Here is a 26533-nt window from a genome sequence, read left to right on the forward strand (position 1 = left end):
GCACAGACCTGATCAAATCTGGGGACCTTCCTAGTCTGTCTCAGCAATTTGCTGACCTGGCCACCTAAACTACTGGGGTGGGCAATCATGTTAATCACATTAGCCACAAATAGTAAGAAAAATGTTACTGTTCTATATTTCTCTTGGGCTTTATAGAACTAAGCTCAATGTTGTAACTAGGATTTCAATAAAGATGGTGTGAAAAATTTACTGTGTCCACTTGAACTGTGAAAAATCTGCAGCAGTTCAATTCAATTTTGTCCACTCGGGTTGTTTCTGGCGAGAGCATTTTTAATTGTTTGACAGGAGGATGAAGTACTGCTTGTAGGAGAAATTTGACATGATTATCACACAAGTCATATTAGTACATGAAGGCATATTTGCTTGAGTGCAGTTTTTTCTGTAGCACATTGGTTTTAATACACTAAGCATATGATGACAATGAACCCTTGTTGCAAATCATAAGTGAGAGTCTTGTAATCGGGTTGCATTATTACAGATACTACGTTTTAAAAAAAATTTTGTGTGCTCTTAACTTACCTGGTTTCATGTCTCCTCACATCAGCTGAATGACTGGAGTGACTATCACATCTGTTGGCTGTTGCATGGTCTGCCTAGGAAAGGGAGTCAGATTGCAGTTGGGTGGGAATGTGTAGCTGTAGTTGGCATCCAATTTAATGATCTTTGGTAGCTACAATTTCCTGGATTGGTGGTCATAGGATCACAAAATATCCATTGCAATTATGTTAAATAAAGCTTAAATACTTGGAGCAGTCTGATTTGCTGTTTGTCACTTGTGATGCCTCTAATGCTTGTATGTTGCCATTTTAGGGGCTGGACTGAATTGAATGGCATAAGCATTGCTATCATGTAATGGTCATTCAATCTGTGAGCCCTTTGTCCACAGCCTAACTGCAACATCTGTGACAATTTATTTTCACCAGTCGCAGAATTTGTTTACCCTTAAAATTAAGCTGCTTTTCCTTTTGATATACTGTACCTACAAATTTTTTAATTCTTGTGGTTATGCATATTCAGTCAATCTAGGTAACCTATGCTTGGATGTTAAGTTTTTTTTTATTGACTAACTGATTTTGTTTACATTAACAAATTTAAGAAAAATATATTAGTAGCTGTAGATTTGGCTCTGCTTCAGTAATTGTATCTGAGTATTAGTGGGATCCGTAAGCAACAATTTCTGCACAGTAGCAGATGTGGTCAGGCATGAAGTTTTTATGAGCATACGGCACTTATCTGTATATTTTCATTTTGATCCAGAAGAACATGATACTGATGCAACTTAAGGCTGTTGGCATTAATTAGAAGTAGACTTTGAATGATCAGCAAATTTTAAGTTAAATCAAATGCTTCAATAATTTCCCTAAAAACAAACAACCTTCAGCTGCTTGCACAGTTGTGTTTGATTCATCATTTTCTCCCCTTGATTTGGCATGATGGTTAAGCATGATGGTTAAACACGTATTTCAAATGATGACTAACAAAGCTTACACAGAAAACATTATGGGAAAACATTGCGCACGTACATAGCATGCATACCTGGGAGAAGGGTTAATAGTGTGATCAACTGACTTCATAAACCACAAGAGCAAAGCTTGAATAGTTTGCTGGCATTATCTGAGCTCAGACTGGGTTATTGCCAAGGATCAGAATGCCTGTCTCATATAGGCAAGAGTCTGCTGATTCAAGCGAAGATTTATTTTTACTTGTCCTTGGAAAAGTACATCAGGTATTTCTCATAAGATCATACCACAAAGAATATAATCAAGATGATTGCAGTAGATATCATTTTAGTTATGGATGTAGAATGCACTACTTGGTCTGTTTTGTGTGGTGCATTTGATGGCGCTTAAGTTGGTAGAATCGTAGAACATTACAGCCATTCACCCCATCGTGCCTGTTCTCAATAGCCCCATTTACTGGGCCTTTCCTCTATGAAACATTTTTCTATTTACTTGATTGCTGTCAGATCTTGTGTAGAATAATACAGACCTGGTGATCCGTTTAGGATTCAATGTTTATTCCACAAGTGAACAGTTACTTGTGCATTATGATGTTAAGTCTGCCTGATGACTAAATACTGTATCCAATTGGTCTCTGATTTGTTTTTCTGTTTGTGCCATGGATATAAACAGCAGCAAGAAAAGACAGCTTTATTTTTAAAGCTTGGAGTAGCAATAGCGAACTGGGGGTGCAGCGTTTATCTCTATGGCCTATCTTCAAATCGAACCCTGACAGATGAGATGAAAGTTGCATTTGTCTGCTGCCTGTAAGAGTTCTAAGTTAAATGAGTATCAGTCTGTTTCCCAATAAGCATGGGGCAACAGCACAAAATTGCTGCTAAGTTGGCAGTAATTGTCAATCGTGCTCAGAGACCAACAGGATTTGCTAGTGTGGGAAATGGAAAAATGTACGTCTGGTGAGTGTAAGAAGGTTCTTTTAGATTGGGGCTGAGTAGAGGGATCTTTTATTTACTAATTAAATCTTGATGCTGACTTTGGGTGCCTGAATTGCTTGATGCTGACTTTGGGTGCCTGAGTTGCTTGATGCTGACTTTGGGTGCCTGAGTTGCTTGATGCTGACTTTGGGTGCCTGAGTTGCTTGATGCTGACTTTGGGTGCCTGAGTTGCTTGATGCTGACTTTGGGTGCCTGAATTGCTTGATGCTGACTTTGGGTGCCTGAATTGCTTGATGCTGACTTTGGGCACAAAACTTTTTTGTTGGGGGGGAAAAAGAATGAGATGGATCAATTGCAGATTACATGATGCAATTGTGGAAGATTTAACATTTTCCCAAGACAGTTTAATAAAACATTGGTTCTCTTGTCATGGATAAATGAGACGGTAAAGATTGTTTTAATTAGTTCGTATTAACTGATGCAGTATGGTTACTTGGGGAATATTGGTTCGCAATTTTGTCTCGTGTGCAAATAAAAATTCGAATGTTAAACTTTAAGTAATGATTGAATATGGAACAAAATTATGTCTAAATTTCATATTTGGTAATTGACAAATGCAAACCATGCTGTAAATATTTTAAACATACAATGAATGGGTGTTCCAGATCTCAACCAAGACATTTAGGGAGGTGCACGGTGGAGGCAAGCTGCTTCCCCAAAAGATGGGAGGAGGTGGGGAGAGAGACAATCAAGAACTCAAACTTTTTTTTGAAGAGATGAATTCTTTTAAAATTGATTTTATTGTTTACTTGCTGCATGCCATGCTCTAAAAGCTCATTAGTCCCTGTTTTGCATGCACTGTGAACTGTTCAAAATGTCAAAAGTACATTAGAAGCAAAGACTAGATAAAATAATGACATGATTACATTTAACAGTCTGTTACCAGGAAATTTTGGACACTGCTGTAAAACTCAGTACAGGTTCAATGAACTGGATAACACAAAAATTAAAATATAATTAGGATGCCATGGTGTATGCGGGGTAGCAGCAGAGAGCCAAATATGATTTATAAAAAGTGAGATAATTGGAAGTATTTTACATTTTATAGTTTCACACAGCCTTTCAGGAAAAGATAACTTGGTATTCATGTTTACCTGGTTTCTCTTTCAGGGAAGTCCTCATTGACAATTCAGTTTGTTGAAGGGCAGTTTGTGGACTCATATGACCCCACAATAGAGAACAGTAAGTAACCTGTTTTAATATTGCCTGTCAAGCTTCACACTATTCTAAATGCTTTTGACATAATTTCAGGATTACATTCTTTGTAAACAGTAAGGATGTGTGTGCAGCCGGTTTTTCCTCTTGTATGAAGTTGCACCTGTTCTAATCTCATGAGTAAAATCTGTACGTGAGCTAGCTTCTATTTGATCAAGTGTGTGTAAATACAGCTGAACAGTATTTGCAGCTTGCATGTGCAGCTGTTGATAGCTGCTTCCAAAAAGAATATTTTGATATATAATGTCTCTTTAAAAGTGGAAACTCTTAACAATTGCAATCGGCCAGGCTTGTGGAATTTTAAGATACTATGTGTATTGTAGTATTTAAATCCTCACCAAGGGTTATAGGAATTCCAAACTGTGCTCTTGTGTCAGCATTTCTAAATATTCTGGCAGTTTTTCACTGCATTCTAAGCAGAATTCACTTGCATTGCTTTTACACTGGCACTTGTTTAGGTTGGATTTCAAGAGACCATCATCTGTGAGCTTGTTCCTTATGTTTGCATTATGAGCTCTAGCCCCCATGTCCCAGTGTTGAAAAACTAGGGCTACGATTCCGCTGCTGGGGTAAGAGACCTAGATTTAGTAGCGTAAATACGGGGAGCTGGCTCGTGGGTGGCAGTCTTCCAGGTTCTGATCTAAATGAGCAGCAGTATAAAAGCAGTTTTAAAGATTTTAATGTGTTGTATTTGGGGTCTGGTGGCACAACATATTAGTGGTCTGAGGTTGAGCCTCGTTTTGGGTTTCCACTCCGGCCTCTGATATTCACATCTCAGTTAGTGCCAGACATCAAGTTGAGCATAAACTCAAAAGTACTTGCAAACAGGATGATTTATTGTAGTTATGTAGCCAATTAGACTGCTCCATTGTGGTTAACCTATTTACAAGCATGGTAGTGTAGTGGTTATGTTACTGGATTAGCACTCTAGGCCTAGACTAACATTGCAAAATAAATGAATTCAAATCCCATCATAGCAGTTTGAGAATTTGAATGCATTTATTTTAAAAAGCTGGTATCATTAAAAATGGCCATGAAGCTGTTGGATTGAACCCAACTAGTTCACTAAACTTGCTGTCCTTACCTGGTCTGACCTAAATGTGACTCCAGTACCACACCATTGTGGTTGACTCTAACTACCCTCTGAAGTGGCATAGCAAGCTACTCGGTTGTATCAAAACTGCTGCTCCACCATCACCAGGGCATCTAGGGATGAGCAATAAATGCTGGCCATGTCAGCAATGCCCACATCCTGAGAATTAATTTTTAAAAGAAAATATGGTAGTGTAGTGGTTGTTGTACTGAATAGTAACCCAAAGTTTGAATTCATACTCACCATGGCAAGTTGAGAATTGAATTCAATAAATTTGGTAATTTGTCATTTAAAAACCAAACTGGTTCTCAACCCAATTTGCTTCAGGGAAGGGAACCTGTCTAATTGGTCAAGCTTACATATAACTGTAGTCCAACACTACAGGGACCTTAATGCCCTGTAACTGGCCTTGCAAGCTGCTTAGTTGTCAGAAAAGTTAAGGCTGAGCAATCAATACCTATGGCCTTGCCCACAGCCCGAGCACAAATTTTTAAAGAAAATATTTCAAGCGTGGGCGGGGGGGGGGGGGGAAAGAAAAGGCACAAAGGTGAATATTACAGACTAGTCGCACAGCTAGTTACAGATTGGTTGCCAAAGACTTGAGCATAGGTTAGTTAACAACTGCCAGGTGAGAAAATAACAGTTGGATTTTTTTCCAAAAGCTTAAACGTACTGTATGTGTAAAGAAACTAACTACAGTGAAACACTTGCTTTACTATGTCTAACCTTCCCTATTACTTGGTCAGTAAATCAACAAATGAATGTTAGCAAAGAAAAACAGTAGTGGAGCACATAGGAACAGGAGCAGGCCATTCAGCCCCTCGAGTCTGTTCTGCCATTCAGTTACATCATGGCTGATCTGTACCTCTACTCCATTTACCTAGCTTTCCTCCATATCCCGTGATACCCTTGCCCAACCAAAATCTATCTATCGGTCTAGAAAATTTCAATAGACTCTGCATCCAAAGCCAGATTTCCTTTTAATATTTGTGTGAAAAAAATACTTCCTGATTTCACTCCTAACTGGCCTACCTCTAATTCTAAGATTGTGCCCCCTTCCTCTGTATTCTCCCACCAGAGGAAACAGTTTCTATGTATCTAGAGTTAAGAGGCAAGCCATATTATGATGAGTATTGTAGTTCAGGTGAGAAAAACTGGTCAGTTGTACAATGTATTAAGACTTGTGCAGGTGAGAGCAGAGAGAATGTGGCACTTCAGGCCAAATGGACTAAAACCAGTAGCACAACTGCATTGTATTAGGATTTACTAATTACTAAAAATTCTGTTAATAAATAAAATTGTATGTGAAGTATTACATTTTCCCCTTTACTCCCTCCGTGCATGCTGGACATTCCTACATAAGTATTCTTCATATTACAATAATATTTTTCCAAAGAACAGAGGAACTTGCATTTATATAGCCGCCTTTGGAGTCTATAATTAAGGATAGGATGACTGAACACCTCGAATTTTCAGTTAATCAGGGAGAGCCAGCATAGATTTGTGAAAGGTAGGTCGTGCCTGACAAACCTGATTGAATTCTTTGAAGAGGTGACTAAAGTAGTGGACAGGGGACTGTCAGTGGATGTTATTTATATGGACTTCCAGAAGGCATTTGATAAGGTCCCACATAAGAGACTGTTAGCTAAGATAGAAGCCCATGGAATCGAAGGAAAAGTACGGACTTGGTTAGGAAGTTGGCTGAGCGAAAGGCGACAGAGAGTAGGGATAATGGGTAGGTACTCACATTGGCAGGATGTGACTAGTGGAGTCCCGCAGGGATCTGTCTTGGGGCCTCAATTATTCACAATATTTATTAACGACTTAGATGAAGGCATAGAAAGTCTCATATCTAAGTTTGCCACTGACACAAAGATTGGTGGCATTGTAAGCAGTGTAGATGAAAACATAAAATTACAAAGGTGAATGGGCAAAACTGTGGCAAATGGAATTCAATGTAGGCAAATGTGAGGTCATCCACTTTGGATCAAAAAAGGATAGAACAGAGTACTTTCTGAATGGTAAAAAGTTTAAAAACAGTGGATGTCCAAAGGGACTTAGGGGTTCAGATACATAGATCATTGAAGTATCATGAACAGGTGCAGAAAATAATCAATAAGGCTAATGGAACGCTGGCCTTTATATCTAGAGGACTGGAGTACAAGGGGGCAGAAGTGATGCTGCAGCTATACAAAACCCTGGTTAGACCGCACCTGGAGTACTGTGAGCAGTTCTGGGCACCGCACCTTCGGAAGGACATATTGGCCTTGGAGGGAGCGCAGCTTAGGTTTACTAGAATGATACCCTGACTTCAAGGATTAAGTTACGAGGAGAGATTACACAAATTGGGGTTGTATTCTTGAGTTTTGAAGGTTAAGGGGTGATCTGATCGAAGTTTATAAGATGTTAAGGGGAACAGATAGTTTCTCTCTATCCACCCTATTTCTGCTGGTAGGGGATTCTAGGAGTAGGGGGCACAGTCTAAAAATTAGAGCCAGACCTTTCAGGAGTGAGATTAGAAAACATTTTTACACACAAAGGGTGGTAGAAGTTTGGAACTCTCTTCCGCAAATGTCAGTTGATACTAGCTCAATTGCTAAATTTAAATGAGAGAGATAGCTTTTTGGCAACCAAAGGTATTAAGGGATATGGGCCAAAGGCAGGTATATGGAGTTAGATCACAGATCAGCCATGATCTTATCAAATGGTGGAGCAGGCACGAGGGGCTGAATGGCCTAATCCTGTTCCTATGTTCATGTCCTCAGGCTGTCCCAAAGTGCTTTACAGCCACTGAATTAATTATGGAGTGTAGTGACTTGTTTTGTAGGCAAACCTAGCAGCTAGTTTGCACACAGCTAGATCCCACAAACAGCAGTGAGATAAATAACCAGTTAATCATATATTTGCTGCATGTTGAAGGATAAATGTTGGTCAAAACATTGGGAGAACTCCTAACTGTTCTTTGAATAATGTGGTGGGATATGCATTGAAGTGTCAGCCTAGATTACGTGCTCAAATACCAGAGCAGGGCTCGAACCCACCAGCTTCTGATGGAGAGGTAAAAGTGCTACAGACAGCCAAGGCAGAGTAATTTTGTTTTGCTGAGAGCTGGAGGCTGAGCAGCATTCCTACCTAGTTGTTTCTCATAAACTTGTTTTTAGGATTCTGCTGATTGGCTGTAGCCATGGAAATCCTGTTTTGCAAATTATTAACGCAAGACTCCATAAATCTGTGTTCATTGTGTACTCTACTATAATGTGTGAGGTTAGGAAAAACAAGAGGCTTGTGGTACCAAGTGCTACTGTTTGGGTAATTGTTATATATTTCATTTAAAAATGTAATATTGATGGATATAATTTATTCTCCATTTACTGACACTTAAGAAAAATCTATTTGCTTTTTCCATAGAATTGTAGAACTTCATAGCACAAAAGCAGACGTTCATGCCATCCTGCATTCTCCAGCTCTGAGAAAGAGCTATCTACTTAGTCCTATTCTCCTGCCCCTTACTCTGTACCCTTGATTTACTCAGTTTGTGTTTCCTTCTGGGTTGCATTTTGTTTCAGTTTTGCTTCAGTTTGTTTTCTCTGTTCGTTTGCACTCTTTCTTTTGTGAACAATTTTTTAAAATTGTTCTGTCGATTTTCTTATGATTTTCTCTGCAACTATCCTACTTTTCTTTCTCTTATTCTTGCAGTCCTTGTAAATTTCTTCTTTTTTGCATGTATACTGCAGCCTCTGATCAGCTGCAAGGATTGAAAATGGAGACCCACAATTAAGGAACAGTGGTACCATTTGTGAGTGCCACTGTTCATCCTAGCTCGTTTCAAAAATAGTACAACTATGTGTAGTAGTCTAGGCCACCAGTTTATGTTGAAGTTTTTTTTATAACTTGGAATTCTGGAAATTTAGCCACGTTTGAGATCGTATTCTGTGATTCACTATTTTTCCGTGAAAGTCGTAATACCAGTAGCCTTGCCCACAAATGTACAAAAGGTATGCTATTCCCTATAATCAGAATCATTTGTTTGCAGTGACTGGATAAGTTCCATTGTTGCATGTTGCATTTCTACCGTTTGGGATTGCATTCCACTTTAGTTTGTTTTTCCATGAAAAGTGAGCATTAGCGCTTGGTCATAACACCAAAAAAGACAATAGTGCAACTATCTTTTGAACCCTAAATGTTATTTAAATTTTAGATTCCCATTCCTGATAATTATCTAGCAACCCCTGCAATAGCGCCTGTGAGGGATGAAAACAGGATTAGACTCTTGTGAAACCGACTGTGGTCAAGTAGTCTCTCGACACTCCGTATTTCATGAATAGTGGCTAATTGGAAGGTGCATGTGGAGCTGTGCCCCAGCAAGGAGTCAGTGTCTTCAGGAGAGGATGGAACAAAAAGAAATTCAAGTCAGGCTGACAGTTTTCCATATAAGCAGTTTGTATATTGGTTAGTTCAGCCATAACTTCAAGCAAAGAATAGAAGGCTCAAAGCTAGTTACATTTGCCATTTAAAGCTTGATAATTATGGTAGGTAAAATAGCTGTGAGGAGTCATTTGATTCCTTCAGACAGCTCTAAAGAGTGACCTGGTAGGTTTAGTAGGCACTTTGAGACTGGCATTCATAATTATGTTGGCAGGTGAGAGAGAAAGCATAACTAGGAACAGTACAGCTATAATCAAAAAAAATTGTACTAGGTTAATGTTCCTGGAGTGAATTGGACGGTGAATCTCAAAGATGAAGAAATGAAAACCTGGAATATGGTGTTATAATGCTAAAGCACAATTCTCTGTTTTGGAAATCTTTTGGTCCTTGTTGACAGCATAGTGTCATGGGTTTTTAAAGAACTGTTTCAGAATTAGATCTACTTTATGCAGTGCTCTACTCGGTACATTCTTCTCTAAGTTACAGCTTTCTAGTTCGGTCTGATTTTAGCATGGGGGAAGCTGTGATGAATTGTCATTTCAGTTCACCCACTGAGCTGGATTCACTGAGCAAAAATTGTTCAGTCTGATGTGGATTTGTAACCTAGCAACCATCCAGAAGGAAAGAAATCACAGCCATGCAGCCAAACCCAAGAATGGTGGCAAGGATCAAACTACTTCATCTCCTTTTAAGTATATTGACTTTATTTTCTAACTTGACAGCAGTAATATAATGACTGAGTTTAAAAGTAGCAAGGCTCTTACTCTGTTAAAACCTTTCATCTATTGTTTTTTTTCCACTTGCACCAGGAATACTTGCATTTGGAAAAATTGTCTCTGGTTAAACTTTATCCAGTGCACCTTGCTGTCCATTGCATAATAATTAAGTACAAATAAAACAAAAATAACAACACTCAACCCCCAAATATAAGACCAAGTGTCCAGTCCCACTATTTCTTATTGGTTTGCTCTATGTATAGCTGCCTTCTCGAGGGCAATTAGGGATGGGCAATAAATGCTGGCCTCGCCAGCAACGCCCACATCCCGTGAACGAATAAAAAAAAGTCATCCAACAGGGTGGTTGATCTCGCCTTTGGAGGAGACCCTGTTGGGTGAATAGGATGCTAAGTACACAGATACAAATGCCACTTTTTATAAGAATCTCAAGGTTATGCATCTTGTGGTGCAAGGAAAGAATTGACCATTCCTTTTCTATATAGTATTTATATAGTCTTTCAGGCAAAGAATATGATTCAAATTCTACAATACCACATTCTGCCATGCCAAACTAGCCACCCATGAAAAGTGAATGGGCCACATAAGTGTAGTTTAAAAAAATTCATAAAACTACAGTTGCACTAATGCATTGTATGCATTTTTAAAAAGTCCTGCTTTGTTTTTTTTCTAAAATTGGTAGGAGACAGAGCTAAATTAAGTCCTCAAAAACCCTTTTGCAAGGGGGAGAGGTAGTCGGGCTGCATTTTTTGACTTTCTCCTGCTGGCAAAACTCCCATGTATGAACAGGTAGTTTTACAAGTAGGATTGAGGAATTGAATGCACTGAGCGGCTTTTCAAATTTTGCACAAAGTTGTAGCGGGTAGCCAGAAGAGGGAGCATTCAATGGAATGCAAAACGTTCAGCTGGCTGCAGGTCGTGTGGTTGGGTATGGCATGGTAGAATGTGGTATTGTAAAACTTGCATCACATTCTCAGCCTGAATGACTGACTTAAATATTCTGGCTTTCTTCAGCCATAGAGCGAGCATAATACCATTTCTGTGATAGCACTTCATACAGTGACAAACTCAATAACACAGGATGCAAAGCCATCAACCTGTGCAATCTATCAATTTGCTTTCTCCTGAGCTTTCTTGGCCATAGACTTTACATTGTTCAGGGTTAAATATAATGTTTAAATTTAATGCAAATGCTCCATTAGTGCATATGGATTCAAAAATTAGCTAATAGTGTTCTGCGTGATATCCATTTTCTGACTTCTGTGTCTCCATTTGTCTGTTTCTTTCCTCTCTGTGCCTCTGTCTCTCAAAATTAAAATGTTATTTCCCTTCTGGCTTGCTGGTGACAGGTTTGAATTTAAAACTGTTCTTGCTATCTGCGGTGTTACTCCACTAGTTCAACTGCTGCAGATTACAAAACTGTTGTTAGTGACAAACTCCCAGTGCCAGCCTGACTTGTCCCCAGTAACTTTTTTTAAAGTTGATCTCTGGTGCTCCAAGTTCTCCTTATATTCACACCCAAATTTGATTTTTTTTTTCTGAAATTGCGACATTATAGAATGATACAGCACAGAAGGAGGTCATTCGGCCAATCATGCCTGTGCCAGCTCTTTGAAAGAACTATCCAATTAGTCCCACTCCCTTGCCCTTTCCCTATAGCCCTGCAAATTTTTCTCCTTCAGGTATTTATCCAGTTCCCTTCTGAAAGTTATTATTGAATCTGTTTCCACTACCCTTTTCAGGCAGCCCATTCCAGATCATTTTTTAAAAAAATTCTCCTCATCTCGCTTCTGGTTCTTTTGCCAGTTACTTGAAATCTATGTCCTCTGGTTACTGGCCCTTCTGCCACTGGAAACAGTTTCTCCTTATTTACTCTATCAATGCCCTTCATGACTTTTGAACATCTTGGTTAAATCTCCTCTTAACCTTCTCTGCTGTAAGGAGAACATATTTAATACCACTGTTTGTAATGGAAACCTCACCTCATTACCAAGATGCTTAATGGCATTGCATCAGAAGCACCTCCTTAACAGAAATGGAACTAGAATGTATGACAGCTGTTGTGCTGTCCCCTAGCAGTACTATTGCCTGTTTCAAAATTTGCAGGTGGCACAAAACTTGGAAGGGTAGTAAACAGTGAGGGGATCACTTTGGGACCAGTGATCATAATTCCATTAGTTTTAAGATAGCTATGGAGAAGGATAGGTCTGGCCCAAAAGTTAAAATTCTAAATTGGGGAAAGGCCAATTTTGATGGTATTAGACAGGAACTTTCAGAAGTTGATTGGGAGAGTCTGTTGGCAGGCAAAGGGACGTCTGGTAAGTGGGAGGCTTTCAAAAGTGTGTTAACCAGGGTTCAGGGTAAGCACATTCCTTATAAAGTGAAGGGCAAGGCTGGTAGAAGTAGGGAACCTTGGATGACTTGGGAGATTGAGGCCCTAGTCAAAAAGAAGGAGGCATATGATATGCATAGACAGCTGGGATCAAGTGGATCCCTTGAAGAGTGTAGAGATTGCCGGAGTAGAGTTAAGAGAAATCAGGAGGGCAAAAAGGGGACATGAGATTGCTCTGGCAGATAAGGCAAAGGAGAATCCAAAGAGCTTCTACAAATACATAAAGGGCAAAAGAGTAACTAGGGAGAGAGTAGGGCCTCTTAAGGATCAACAAGGTCATCTATGTGCGGAACCACGAGATGGGTGAGATCCTAAATGAATATTTCACATTGGTATTTACGGTTGAGAAAGGCATGGATGTTAGGGAACTTGGGGAAATAAATAGTGATGTCTTGAGTGTACATATTGGAGAGGGAGGTGCTGGAAGTCTTAACGCGCATCAAGGTAGATAAATCTCCGGGACCTGATGAAATGTATCCCAGGACGTTATGGGAGGTTAGGGAGGAAATTGCGGGTCCCCTAGCAGAGATATTTGAATCATCCACTGCTACAGGTGAGGTGCCTGAAGATTGGAGGGTAGCAAATGTTGTGCCTTTGTTTAAGAAGGGTGGCAGGGAAAAGCCTGACATCTGTAGTGGGTAAGTTGTTAGAGGGTATTCTGAGACAGGATCAACAGACATTTGGAGAGGCAGGGACTGATTAGGAACAATCAGCATGGTTTTGTGAGAGGAAAATCATGTCTCACGAATTTGATTGAGTTTTTTGAAGGGGTAACCAAGAAGATAGATGAGGGCTGTGCAGTAGACGTGGTCTACATGGACTTTAGCAAAGCCTTTGACAAGGTACCGCATGGTAGGTTGTTACATAAGGTTAAATCTCACGGGATCCAAGGTGAGGTAGCCAATGGGATACAAAATTGGATTGACGACAGAAGACAGAGGGTGGTTGTAGAGGGTTGTTTTTCAAACTGGAGGCCTGTGACCAGCGGTGTGCCTCAGGGATCGGTGCTGGGTCCGCTGTTGTTTGTTATTTATATTTAATGATTTGGATGAGAATTTAGGAGGCATGGTTAGTAAGTTTGCAGATGACACCAAGATTGGTGGCATTGTGGACAGTGAAGGTGGTTATCTAGGATTGCAACGGGATCTTGATAAATTGGGCCAGTGGGCCGATGAATGGCAGATGGAGTTTAATTTAGATAAATGTGAGGTGATGCATTTTGGTAGATCGAATCGGGCCAGGACCTACTCCGTTAATGGTAGGGCGTTGGGGAGAGTTATGGAACAAAGAGATCTCGGAGTACAGGTTCATAGCTCCTTGAAAGTGGAGTCACAGGTGGATAGGGTGGTGAAGAAGGCATTCGGCATGCTTGGTTTCATTGGTCAGAACATTGAATACAGGAGTTGGGATGTCTTGTTGAAGTTGTACAAGACATTAGTAAGGCCACACTTGGAATACTGTGTACAGTTCTGGTCACCCTATTATAGAAAGGATATTATTAAACTAGAAAGAGTGCAGAAAAGATTTACTAGGATGCTACCGGGACTTGATGGTTTGACTTATAGGGAGAGGTTGGATAGACTGGGACTTTTTTCCCTGGAGAGTAGGAGGTTTAGGGGTGATCTTATAGAAGTCTATAAAATAATGAGGGGCATAGATAAGGTAGATAGTCAAGATCTTTTCCCAAAGGTAGGGGAGTCTATAACGAGGGGGCATAGATTTAAGGTGAGAGGGGAGAGATACAAAAGGGTCCAGAGGGGCAATTTTTCCACTCAAAGGGTGGTGAGTGTCTGGAACGAGCTGCCAGAGGCAGTAGTGGAGGCGGGTACAATTTTGTCTTTTAAAAAGCATTTGGACCGTTACATGGGTAAGATGGGGTATAGAGGGATATGGGCCTAGTGCAGGCAATTGGGACTAGCTTAGTGGTATAAACTGGGCCGAAGGGCCTGTTTCCATGTTGTAAACTTCTATGATTCTATGATAGTATTAGATTTCAAGAGGACATAGACAGGTTGAATGGGCGGACACATGGCAGATGAAATTTAACACAGAAGTGCAAAGTGATACGTTTCGGCAGGAAGAATGAGGAGAGGCAATATAAACAGTCAGCAGAAGGCCTGCGAGCAGAGGATCGAGAGGATAAAATGCACAGTCAGCAGAAGACCCGAGAGCTGAGAGGAGCAAGAGGATAAAAACGCAGTTAGCAGAAGGCCCCAGAGGATAAAAAGCAGAGTCAGCAGAAGGCCCGAGAGGAGAGCTGCACACAGTTTTTACACCGTTGGCGTCAACTTACACAGGTAGAAATTGAAAGATGTCACAGGGTTCCAGGTAGGTGATTGGTTGGTGAGTGTCACTTTTTTTTCTCTAAGTCAGGGCAGGGGTTTAACTAAGAGCTTAAATCAATACTTAAACTAGATAAATTAATTAGTTAATAAAACCAAAAATATCGAGTGATTAACATAATAAAATAAATAAATTCTCCAACAAGCGATGGCAGGGCAGGTGGTGTGTCGTAACTGCAGCATGTGGGAGTTTGTGGAGAGCAGCGTAATTCCAGGCAACCGCATCTGCAGTAAGTGTCTGCAGCTTGAGGAACTTCGGCTCTAAGTTTTTGAGCTGGAGTCCGAGCTGCAGACTTTACGATGCATCAGGGAGGGGGAGTGTTACCTGGACACTTTGATCCAGGAGGCAGTCATGCCCCTTAGGTTAGGTAGTAGTTTAGATTCATTCAGTGATCAGGGACAGGAGGATGTGACTGTGAGTCAGGCAGGTATGGGGACCCAGGTTGTAGTGATGGAGGAGCCTCAGCCCATGACCTTGTCCAATACTTGCTACCTGTGTGGATGAGAGCAAGGGCTGCAGGGAGGATGGGCAAACTGACCATGGCACGGTGGTATCGGAGGCCATTCAAGTGGGGGGAGTAAAAAGGAATGTGGTAGGGGATAGTATAGTCAGGGGGATAGATACTGTTCTCTGCAGCCGTGACCAAGAATCCTGAAGGCAGTGTTGCCTGCCCAGTGCCAGGGTTAAAGATCTTTTCTCGAGACTGGAAAGAACTTGGAGCATGAGGGGGAGGATCCAGTTGTCGTGGTCCACAAAGGAACCAATGACATAGAGCTAGGAATGAGGTTCTGCTGAGAGTTAGAGGAGCTAGGGTCCAAATTAATAAGCAGAACCTCCAAAAGGTGGTAATCTCTGGATTACTATCTGAGCCATGCGCAAATTGGCATAGGGACAAACAGATTAGATGGTTAAATGCGTGGTTAAAAGAGTGGTGTGGGAGACGGGTTTCGATTCATGGGACACTAGCACCAGTACTGGGTAGAGAGCGCTGTTCCGTTGGGACAGGCTCCACTTAAACCGCGCTGGGACCAGCAACCTGGCGAATTGAATAACTAGGGCTTTAAACGAAAAGGGGGGAGGGATCACGTGAGGGGACATTTAGAAATCTAATCAAGAAAATCAAGGGAGCAAAGCAGTGTAGTGATTTTACGTAAAGGTAAGCAGAGTGTGGCAGGAAGGGACAGAGTTTACCAATAATAGTCCATCAGCAAATAATGATAAAGCAGGAAAAAATGGTAACAAGTCAAAATTAAAGGCTCTTTATCTGAATGCAAGGAGCATTTGTAACAAGATAGATTAATTAGTTGCACAAGTAGAGATAAATGGGTTTGATCTAATAGCCATTACAGGGACATGGTTGCAAAGTGACCAAGCTAGGATACATGACATTTAGAAAAGACAGGCAGAATGAAAAGTGAGGAGATGTAGCCCTAATAATAAAGGATGACATAAGGACAGTGGTGAGAAAGGATCTTGGCTCGGAAGATCATGAAGTAGAATCAGTATGGGTAGAAATAAGAAATAACAAAGGGCTGAAAACACTGGTGGCAGTAGCTTTTAGACCCCCTAATAGTAGCTTGTAACAAAGGTAATGCAGTAATGGTGGGGGACTTTAATATTCATATAGACTAGGCAAATCAAATCGGCAAAGGCAGTTTGGAGGACGAGTTCACGGAATGCATTCGAGACAGTTTCCCAGAGCAATGCATCATGGAACCAACCAGGGAACAGTCTATTTTAGATCTTGTATTATGTAATGAGACAGGGTTAATTAGTAATCTCGCAGTAAGAGACCCTCTGGGGAAGAGTGATCATGATATGATAGAATTTCACATTGAGTTTGAGAGTGACATACTTAAGTAAGAAACTAGAGTCTTCAACTTAAATAAAGCCAATTCCATAGTTGAGAGGCGAGTTGGCTAAGGTAGATTGGGAAACCAAATTAAAGGGTATGATGGTTGAAAAGCAACAACAAACCTTTAAAGAAATATTTCAATATTCTCAACAAATATACATTCCATTGAGAAATAAAAACGCTGCATTAGAAGTTAACGATAGTATTAGATTAAAAGAGGCCGATAATGTTGCCAAGAGGAGTAAGCCTGAGGATTGGGAGAGTTTTAGAAGCCAGCAAAGGACGACCGAAAAATTGATTTGAAAAAAGAGAGTAACTAGAATATGAAAGTAAACTAGCAAGAAATATAAAAACGGATTGTAACAGCTTCTACAAGTATGTAAAAAGGAAGAGAGTAGCAAAGGTAAATGTTATTCCTTCGAGGCTGAGACAGGAGAAATTATAATGGGGAATGAGGAAATGGCAGATGCGTTAAAAAAATTTTGTATCTATCTTCACAGTAGAAGGCACAAAAAACACACCAGAAATAGTGGGGAACCAAGGGTCAAATGAGAGTGAGGAACTTAAAGTAATTAATCAGTAGAGGAAAAAGTACTTGAGAAACTATTGGGACGAAAAGCTGATAAATCCCCTGTACCTGATGGCCTACATCCGAGGGTTCTAAAAGAGGTGACTGCAGAGATAGTGGATGCATTGGCTATGATCTTCCAAAATTCCCTAGATTCTGGAACGGTCCCAGCGGAATGGAAGGTAGCAAATGTGACCCCGCTATTCAAGAAAGGAGGGAGAGAAAAAATAGGGAACTACAGGCCAGTTAGCCTGACGCCAGTCGTCGGGAAAATGCTGGAATCCATTATTAAGAAAGTGGTAACAGGGCACTTAGAAAATCATAATATGATTAGGCAGAGTCAACATGGTTTTACGAAAGGGAAATCGTGATTGAGAAATCTATTAGAGTTTTTTGAGGATGTAACTAGCAGGGTAGATGAAGGAGAACCAGTGGATGTAGTATATTTGGATTTTCAAAAGGCATTCGATAAAGTGCCACATAAAAGATTGTTACACAAGGTAAGGGCTCATGGGGTTGAGGGTAACATATTAGCATGGATAGAGGATTGGTTAACGGACAGAAAAGAGAGTAGGGATAAACGGGTCATTTTCAAACTGGCAGGCTGTAACTTGTGGGGTGCCACAAGGATCGGTGCTTGGGCCTCAGCTATTTACAATCTATATTGATTTAGATGAAGGGATCAAGTGTAATGTATCCAAGTTTGCTGACGATACAAGGTTAGGTGGGAAAGTAAGCTGTGAGGAGGACACAGTCAGCAAAGGGATATAGACAGGTTAAGTGAGTGGGCAAGAAGGTGGTGGATGGAATATTTTTGGGAAATGTGAAGTTATTCACTTTGGAAGGAAGAATAGAAAAACAGAATATTATTTAAATGGTGAGAAACTGTTAAATGTTGGTGTTCAGAGAGACTTTGGTGTCCTTGTACAAGAAACACAAAAACGTAGCATGCAGGTACAGCAAGCAATTAGGAAAGTAAATGGAATGTTGGCCTTTATTGCAAGGGGGTTGGAGTACAAGAGTAAGGAAGTCTTACTACAATCATACAGGGCTTTGGTGAGACCTCGCCTGGAGTACTGTACAGTTTTGGTCTCCTTACCTAAAGGAAGGATATATTTGCCTTTATAGGCAGTACAGTGAAGGTTCACTAGATTAATTCCTGGGATGAGAGGGTTCTCCAAGAGGCGAGTTTGAGTAGAATGGGCCTATACTCTCGAGTTTAGAAGAATGAGAGGTGATCTCACTGAAACATTTAAGATTTTGAGAGGGCTTGACACAGTAGATGCTGAGAGGTTGTTTCCCATGGCTGGAGAGTCTGGAACTAGGGGGCATAGTCGCAGGATAAGGGGTCGGCAATTTAAGACTGAGATGAGGAATTTCTTCACTGAGGGTTGTGAATCTTTGGAATTCTCTACCGCAGAGGGCTGTGGATGCTGAGTCGTTGAACATATTCAGGGCTGAGATAGACAGATTTCTGGACTCCAGGGGAATCAAGGGACTTGGGGATCGGGCAGGAAAGTGGAGTTGAGGTTGAAGATCAGCCATGATATGATTGAATGGCAGAGCAGACTCTAGGGGCCATGTGGCCTACTCCTGCTCCTGTTTATGTTCTAAATGGTACAATTCTAAAGTGAGTGCAGGAACATAGACCTGGGGGTATATGTGCACAAATCTTTGAAGTGGCAGGACAGGTTGAGAAAGCGGTTAACTAAGCATATATAGAGGCTTTATAAATAGAGGCATAGAGTACAAAAGCAAGGAAGTTATGTTGAACCTTTCGGCTGCAACTGGAGTATTGTGTCCAATTCTGGGCACTACACTTCAGGAAGGACATGAAGGCCTTAGAGGGTGCAGAAAAGATTTACTAGAATGATTCCAGGTATGAGGGTTTTCAGTTATGTGGATTGACTGGAGAAGCTGGGGTGGTTCGTCTTAGAGCAGAGAAGGTTGAGATTTGATAGAAGTGTTCAAAATCATGAAGGGTTTAAATACAGTAAATAAAGAGAAACTATACCCATTGGCGGAAGGGTCGCGAACCAGAGGACACAGATTTAAGGTGATTGGCAAAAGAACCAAAGGGGATATGAGGAAAAGCTTTTTTACGCAGCAAGTAGTAATGATCTGGAACGTGCTGCCTGAAAGGGTGGTGGAAGCAGAGTTAGTCGTGGCTTTCAAAAAGGAATTGGATAAATACTCGAAGAGAAAAAATTTGCAGGGCTACGGGAAAAGAGTTGGGGAATGGGACTAACTGGATTGTTCTTACAAAGAGCTGGCATGGGCTTGATGGGCCGAACAGCGGCCTCCTGTGCTGTAACCATTTTATGATTTTACCTCTGTTCAATATCTTTCATAGCCAGTTTTACGATGCAGTCTGTGTTATGTAGAGTAGTTTAGACTTCACTTCAGCTTCACTATATAGCATAGTTCGGGTACAAATTTAGGCAAGAGTATGGAAGACTACCGACTGGATACTATCATGCCACGTAAACTTCGCAGCCACTGCTGGCTAACATTTAAACTTAGCTGATATTCAGACGTGAGTGAATGGAGCTCTGTGCATGTACAGCAAGCTTGGGGCATTCCACGCTCTAATATGGAGCTTATTCGGACATGAAATGCCCTGCTGGAAACCATGAAGGAAGCAGAATGTTTTAAATAGGGAAATGGATAAATATTTGACACAAAGAGCAGGAAACCAGGTTCAGTGGATAGCTCGTTCAGAGTGTTGGACAAGACTGATGGACTCGAGCCTCCTTTTGTGCTGTAAAATTCTATGCTTCTACATACATAGAACTATTTTTTCCCTGGCCTGAAAGCGACGTAGAACCAACTCTAAATGGGTGTAGTTCTCAGACTAGTACTTGTATAACAATGTTCTTGCAGTACTTTGATTTGCTAAAAGGGTGGTGGAAGCAGACTCAATAATAACTTTTGAAAGGGAATTGGATAAATAACTGAAGGAGAAAAATTTGCAGAGCTGTGGGGAAAGGGCAGGGGAGTGGGCCTAATTGGATATTTCTTTCAATGAGCTGGCACAGGCACGATCAGCCGAATGCCCTCCATCTGTGCTGTATAATTCTATGAAAGGCAGTTTTCATAAACGAAGCGGAGCTGAGTCTCTTATGAACCAAGATTTGCACTCTTATAGATAGTGAATCGAATAGAATGCCAGAGACTCAGCTTTCAGCTATGCACTCCTATCTACTCCAAATGACTGTAAATGCACCATTGTTACACTATTATGTTCAGGCTAAAATACAGTCTGATTTATTTACACAAGCTAAATAAACTTCAGATACTGATAATACTTGTTTTTTAAGTATTTGTATGAATCAGTCCTCAAATGTTTAAAGTGTCTCCTTAGAATGTATTTCTTGCGTCATCTGAAAACCTGCAAGACTTTTTGCTGGAAACAGTCTTGTATAGACTTGATGTGGAGATGCCGGTGATGGACTGGGGTTGACAATTGTAAACAATTTTACAACACCAAGTTATAGTCCAGCAATTTTATTTTAAATTCACAAGCTTTCGGAGACTTCCTCCTTTACCTGAGGAAGGAGGAAGTCTCCGAAAGCTTGTGAATTTAAAATAAAATTGCTGGACTATAACTTGGTGTTGTAAAATTGTTTACAATTGTATAGACTTGCCAGTGTGATGTGGGTGAGGCAGTATTCCTATCCAACATATCAAGATTTGGAAACTCAAACTGAGTTGAAAGCTGAACTGAAATGTTGAATGCTCAAAATGAACAGCTATCATAGTACCTTTTATGCCAAAAGAAGCTTTTCATGTCACATGTTAATCTTGAGACATTAACTATATTCCTCTCCAGATGGTCCCTTGATGGGTCAGCCATTCAGATTTATTTACTTACCCTCTGCAAGTTAGCTTCTGAATATAGACAGTGCCACCAATAGACAAAGGCAGCTATTCTCATTAACTATGGATGAATTAGTGCTGTTTTGTATATTGGCTATATTGTCCTACTTCCTCACGATACCATGTCCTGGTCAAAGACGCAAGTTTTTTTTCTAGCTATAGATGTCTGAAGCCCATTTTAAAGTCACATTTACTTTTCTATAGTCATGTGTTTTTAAATTTTAAAAAATTTGCCTTTGTTGATTCGGAAAGGACACTCTACTTCTGTCACAGGAGTTCTTTTATTTTTTTTATGTTGAACATTTCAAAGGAAGTTGTCCATTATGTTATGAATCAAACATTAAAAATAGGCTGGCAAAATCACTAAGCATCACTGCAATAATTTATTTTGAACTTTCAGACAGCTCTAACTGAAGTATTGTCGTCTAAAATTGATATTTCAGATTCCTGCCAAAATGTCAGTTGTGTTTTTTTGCTGTCCATTTTTCCTGTTACGCTTCAAATAGTTAAGCTATCATTGTCTCTGCACAGTATCACCTTATTTTTAAAAAATTAGAAAGACTTGGTTTTTCTGAATCTTACAACCTTCAGTGTAGAAAGGGTTAATTCTGCAGCAGATTCCAAAGTACAGTGAATATGATGCAGAAACGTGAAGCTAAAGATTGCTGATTGCTTTATATGCAGTTGGATCTGAGGTGCTATTTTTAGCTCTTGACAGATTGCAGAATCAACTCGTGCGTAGTAAGCTGTGCTATCCTTGTCTGTGGGTCGGTTGCTGATGCTGTTGGAATTGTAATGACGTTAGCAAGGCATTTTCACATTGAGCATTTTCTTTCCTTGTAGTATTTCTTCATGCTGACGAAGCATTTATCAATAGTAGTTCCTACACAGTTACTTTCTAACAAAGGATGTTTTGATGCTGCACAAGTATTTGGTGTGGTGAGCAAGATTTGCTACACATCCAAGAAGCACTTACAGTTATACAATCATAGAAAGGTTACAGGAAGGAAAGAGACCATTCGGCCCATCGAGTCCATACCGGCTCTATGCAAGAGCAATCCAGCTAGTCCCACTTCCCTGCCCTATCCCTGTAGCCCTGCAAATTTTTTCCTTTCAAGTACTTATCCAGTTCCCTTTTAAAGACCATGATTGAATCTGCCTCCACCACCCCCTTGGGCAGTGCATTCCGGATCCTAACCACTCGTTGTGTAAAAAGGTTTTTTTCTCATGTCACCTTCGGTTCTTTTGCCAATCACCTTGAATCTATGTCCTCTGGTTCTTGATGCTCCCTCCAATGGGAACAGTTTCTCTCTATCTATTCTGCTTAGACCCTTCATGATTTTGAATACCGCTATCAAATCTCCTCGCAACCGTCTCTGTTCCAAGGAAAACAACCCCAGCTTCTCCAGTCTATCCACGTAACGAAAGTCCCTCATCCCTGGAATCATTCTAGTAAATCTCTTCTGCACCCTCTCTAAGGCCTTCACATCTTTCTTAAAATGTGGTGCCCAGAACTGGACACAATACTCCAGTTGTGGCCAAACCAGTGTTTTATTAACATTCATCAAAACTTCCATACTTTTGTACTCTCTGGCTCTATTTATAAAGCCCAGGATCCCCTCTTTTTAACTGCTTTCTCAACCTGCCCTGCCACCTTTAATGATTTGTGCACATAAACCCTCAGATTTGCTGTTCCTGTACACGTTTGAGTTGTGCCCTCTAGTTTATATTGCCTTTCCTTGTTCTTCCTACCGAAATGTATCACTTCACATTTTTCTGCGTTAACTTTCATCTGCCACGTGTCCGCCCATGCCACCAGCCTGTCTATATCCTCTTGAAGTCTATCACTAGCCTTCTCGTTGTTTACTACCCTTCCAAGTTTTGCATCATCTGCAAATTTTGAAATTGCGCCTTGTACACCCAAGTCCAAGTCATTAATATCTATCAAGAAAAGCAATGGTCCCAGCACCGACCCCTGGGGAACACTACTGTACACCTCCCTCCAGTCCGAGAAACAACTGTTCAACACTAATCTGTTTCCTGTCCCTTAGCCAATTCTTTATCCATGTTGCTACTGCCCTCTTTATTCCATGGGCCACAATCTTGATGATAAAGTACCGCATGGTGGGCTTATCAACTGCCATTTGAAAGTCCATATGCACCACATCAACTGCATGACCCTCATTTACCCTCTGTTACCTCATCAAAAAACACTCTCAGGTTAGTTAAACACGATTTGCCTAATCAGTCCACCCTCATCCAAGTGACCTGTTAATTCTGTCCCGGATTATCGTTTCTAAAAGTTTCCCCACCACTGAGGTAAACAGACTGGCCTATAGTAGCTGGGCTTATCCTTACACACTTTTTTGAACAAGTGTAACATTTGCAATTCCTCAGTCCTCTGGCACCACCCCCGTATCGACAGATGTTTGGAAGATTATGGCCAATACCGCCACAATTTCTACCCTTCCCTCAGCAACCTAGGATGCATCCCATCTGGACCGGGTGACTTATCTACTTTAAGTACAGCTAGCCTTTCTAGTACCTCTATCAATTTTTAGCCCATCCTTTATCTCAACTATATTTTCCTTGGTAAAGACAAATGCAAAGTACTCATTTAGTACCTTGGTCATCCCCTCTGCCTCAATGAGTATCTCTCCTTTATGGTCCCTAATTGGCCCCACCCCCTCCTCTTACTACCCGTTTACTGTTTACATGCCTGTAGAAGACTTTTGGATTCCCTTTAATGTTGGCTGCCAGTCTATTTTCATACTCTCTTTGCCCCTCATTTCCTTTTTCACTTTCCCTGTGAACTTTCTGTATTCTGCCTGGTTCTCACTTGTGTTATCAACCTGATATCTGTCATACGCCCCTTTTTTCCGTTTCATCATACTATCTCTTTTGTCATCTAGGGAGATCTGGCTTTAGTTGCCTGACCTTTCTGCCTCGTGGGAATGTGCCTAGACTGTACCCGAACCATCTCCTCCTTAAAGGCCGCCCACTGTTCAATTACAGTTTTGCCTGCTAATCTTTGATTCCAATTTACCCGGGCCAAATCTGTTCTCATCCCATTAAAATTGGCCGCCCTCCAATTGAGTATTTTTACTTGAGTGGACAATGTCCTTTTCCATAGCTATTCTCAATCTTATGATACTATGATTGCTGCTCCCTAAATGCTCCTCCACTGACACTTGCTCCACTTGGCCTGCCTCATTCCCTAGAACCAAGTCCAGCAATGCCTCTTTCCTTGTTGGGCTGGAAATGTACTGGTTAAGAAAATTATCCTGAACACATTTCAAAAATTCTTCCCTTCCATGCCCCTTATTATTATCCCAGTCTATATTAGGATAGTTGAAGTCCTCAGATATCACTACACTATAGCTTTTGCACCTCTCTGTAATTTCCCTGCAAATTTGCTCCTCTATATCCTTCCCACTATTTGGCGGCCTATCGAATGTGTCCAGTAATGTAATGACACCTTTTATTTCTTAACTCTAACCGACTAGATTCTGTCCTTGACCCCTCCAAGATGACATCTCTCTCCAGTACTGCCGCTCCCACCCCGTCCTTTCTTTCTTTCCCTATCATTCCTGAACGCCTTGTATCTAGGAGTATTTAGTACCCAATCCTGCCTTTTTATGAGCCAGGTCTCTGTTATTCCCATGTGGCTCGCCAACCTTGTTTACCGTGCTTTGTGTATTTATACACCTGCACTGCAAACCAGCCTCAGACTTTCTTGTACTCTCTTAGTACAGTATTAGGGATCAGACTATTACTTGCTCTAGTGCTATCTTTCTCTCCCAATCCTTTGTGCCCCATGGTTTCTCCTTTCCAGTGCTACATCCTGGTGCCCATCGCCCCGCCAAATTAGTTTGAACCCCACACAGCACTAGCTAACCTCCCCACAGGGACATTGGTCCCAGCTGCATTGAGGTGCAACCCGTCCAGACTGTAAAGGTAGTAATCTGGAGATTATTACCTTTTGAGGTCCTGCATCTTAATCTCTTTCTTAACTCCTTAAAATCTGCCTGCAGGACCTCATTCCCTCTTTCTACCTATGTTGTTGGTACCGATATGGACCATGACCTCTGGCTGTTCACATACACCCCCGCCCCCCCCCCCCCCCCAGAATGTTCTGCAGCTGCTCAGTGACATCCTAAACCCTGGCATCAGGGAGGCAACATACCATCCTAGACTGTCATTGGAAAGAACATTGAACAAGAAGTATATTTATGTAATGCATTCTTTGTCAAGACTCGCCCATTGTTGATATGAATTAATTTATTTTATTTTCAAGGAATACGGTTGACTGAAAATGTACATTCTCTCTCCAGCAGCAGCAACCAAAGAAATGTTGGAAGTCAGTGGGATTTGGGTGTCCTTGTTACATGAATCACAAAGTTAACATGCAGGCACAGCAAGCAATTGGGAAGGCAAATGGTATGTTAGCCTTTATTGCAAAGGGGTTGGAGTATGAGAGTAAGGAGGTATTGCTGCAATTATATAGGGCTCTGCTGAGACCCCACCTGGAGTACTGTGTGCAGTTTTGGTCTCCTTACCTAAGGAAAGATATACTTGGAGGGGGTGCATCGAAGGTTCACTGGATTGATTCCTTGGATGAGAGGATTGAGTAGAATGGGCTCATATCTTGAGTTTAGAAGAATGAAAGGTGATCACATTGAAACATATAAAATTCTGAGAGGGCTTGACAGGGTAGATGCTAAGAGGCTGTTTCCCCTGGCTGGAGAGTCTAGAACTAGGGGGTCATAGTCTCCAGATAAGGGGCTGGCCATTTAGAATTGAGATGAGGTGAAATTTCTTTGCTCAGAGTTGTGAATATTTGAAATTCCCAACCCGAGAGTACTGGGGATGCTCAGTTGTTGAGTATATTCAAGACAGAGATCAATAGATTTTTGGACACTAAGGGAATGAAGGGATATGGGGATAGGGTGGGAAAGTGGAGTTGAGGGTAAAGATCAGCCATGATCTTATTGAATGACAGAGCAGGCTCGAGGGGCCGTACGGCTTACTCCTCCTATTTCTTATGTTCTTAACCTATAGTATAAAGAACCTGGTGTTCCAGCAATTGACAGCATCATAGACATGTAAAAATATCAGTTTATGATTCTGGTGGTTTCTTTGAGTAAAGTAAACGTAGGCAGCCATTTCTGTACATTTGCGTAGCCCATAAGTGCATGGAGATAGCTCCTGAAAAGAACAAAAAAAAGTCCAGTGAGTATTAAAGCATTTATTGGAGTTTTTGGAATGACAACTTTCCTTGTCTTATTCATGTTTGGTTTTTTGCTTAAAAGTACCTTCAATTTGGTTGTACTTCACAGAAAGTCGACCAGTGGGTATCAAAGCTTTCAGAAACACTGAACCACTTCAGCTAACACATGCGAATGATTAGCTAACCTGCTACATTTTAGGTAGTCTTATAAATCCTCCAAACTATGTTTGAATTCTAACTTAGTTTCTAGAGTATCTGGCTATGGTTACTTAATAAATGCTGGATCAGCTGATGACACAACAGGCTACCCTTATATCCATCAT

General features: G+C 40.9%; 1 protein-coding gene across 1 annotated transcript in view; it reads left to right on the forward strand.

The window, feature by feature from the left end:
• rheb (Ras homolog, mTORC1 binding) overlaps positions 1–26533 on the forward strand; it is a 105448-nt gene that overhangs the window by 36652 nt on the left and 42263 nt on the right. The window contains exon 2 of the mRNA XM_067967922.1: positions 3587–3658. Coding sequence (XP_067824023.1) covers positions 3587–3658 — 72 coding nt within the window. The remainder of the gene's footprint in view (positions 1–3586; positions 3659–26533) is intronic.

The sequence above is a fragment of the Heptranchias perlo genome, chromosome 2 (genome assembly GCF_035084215.1).
Source record: "Heptranchias perlo isolate sHepPer1 chromosome 2, sHepPer1.hap1, whole genome shotgun sequence".
Classification (NCBI taxonomy): domain Eukaryota; kingdom Metazoa; phylum Chordata; class Chondrichthyes; order Hexanchiformes; family Hexanchidae; genus Heptranchias; species Heptranchias perlo.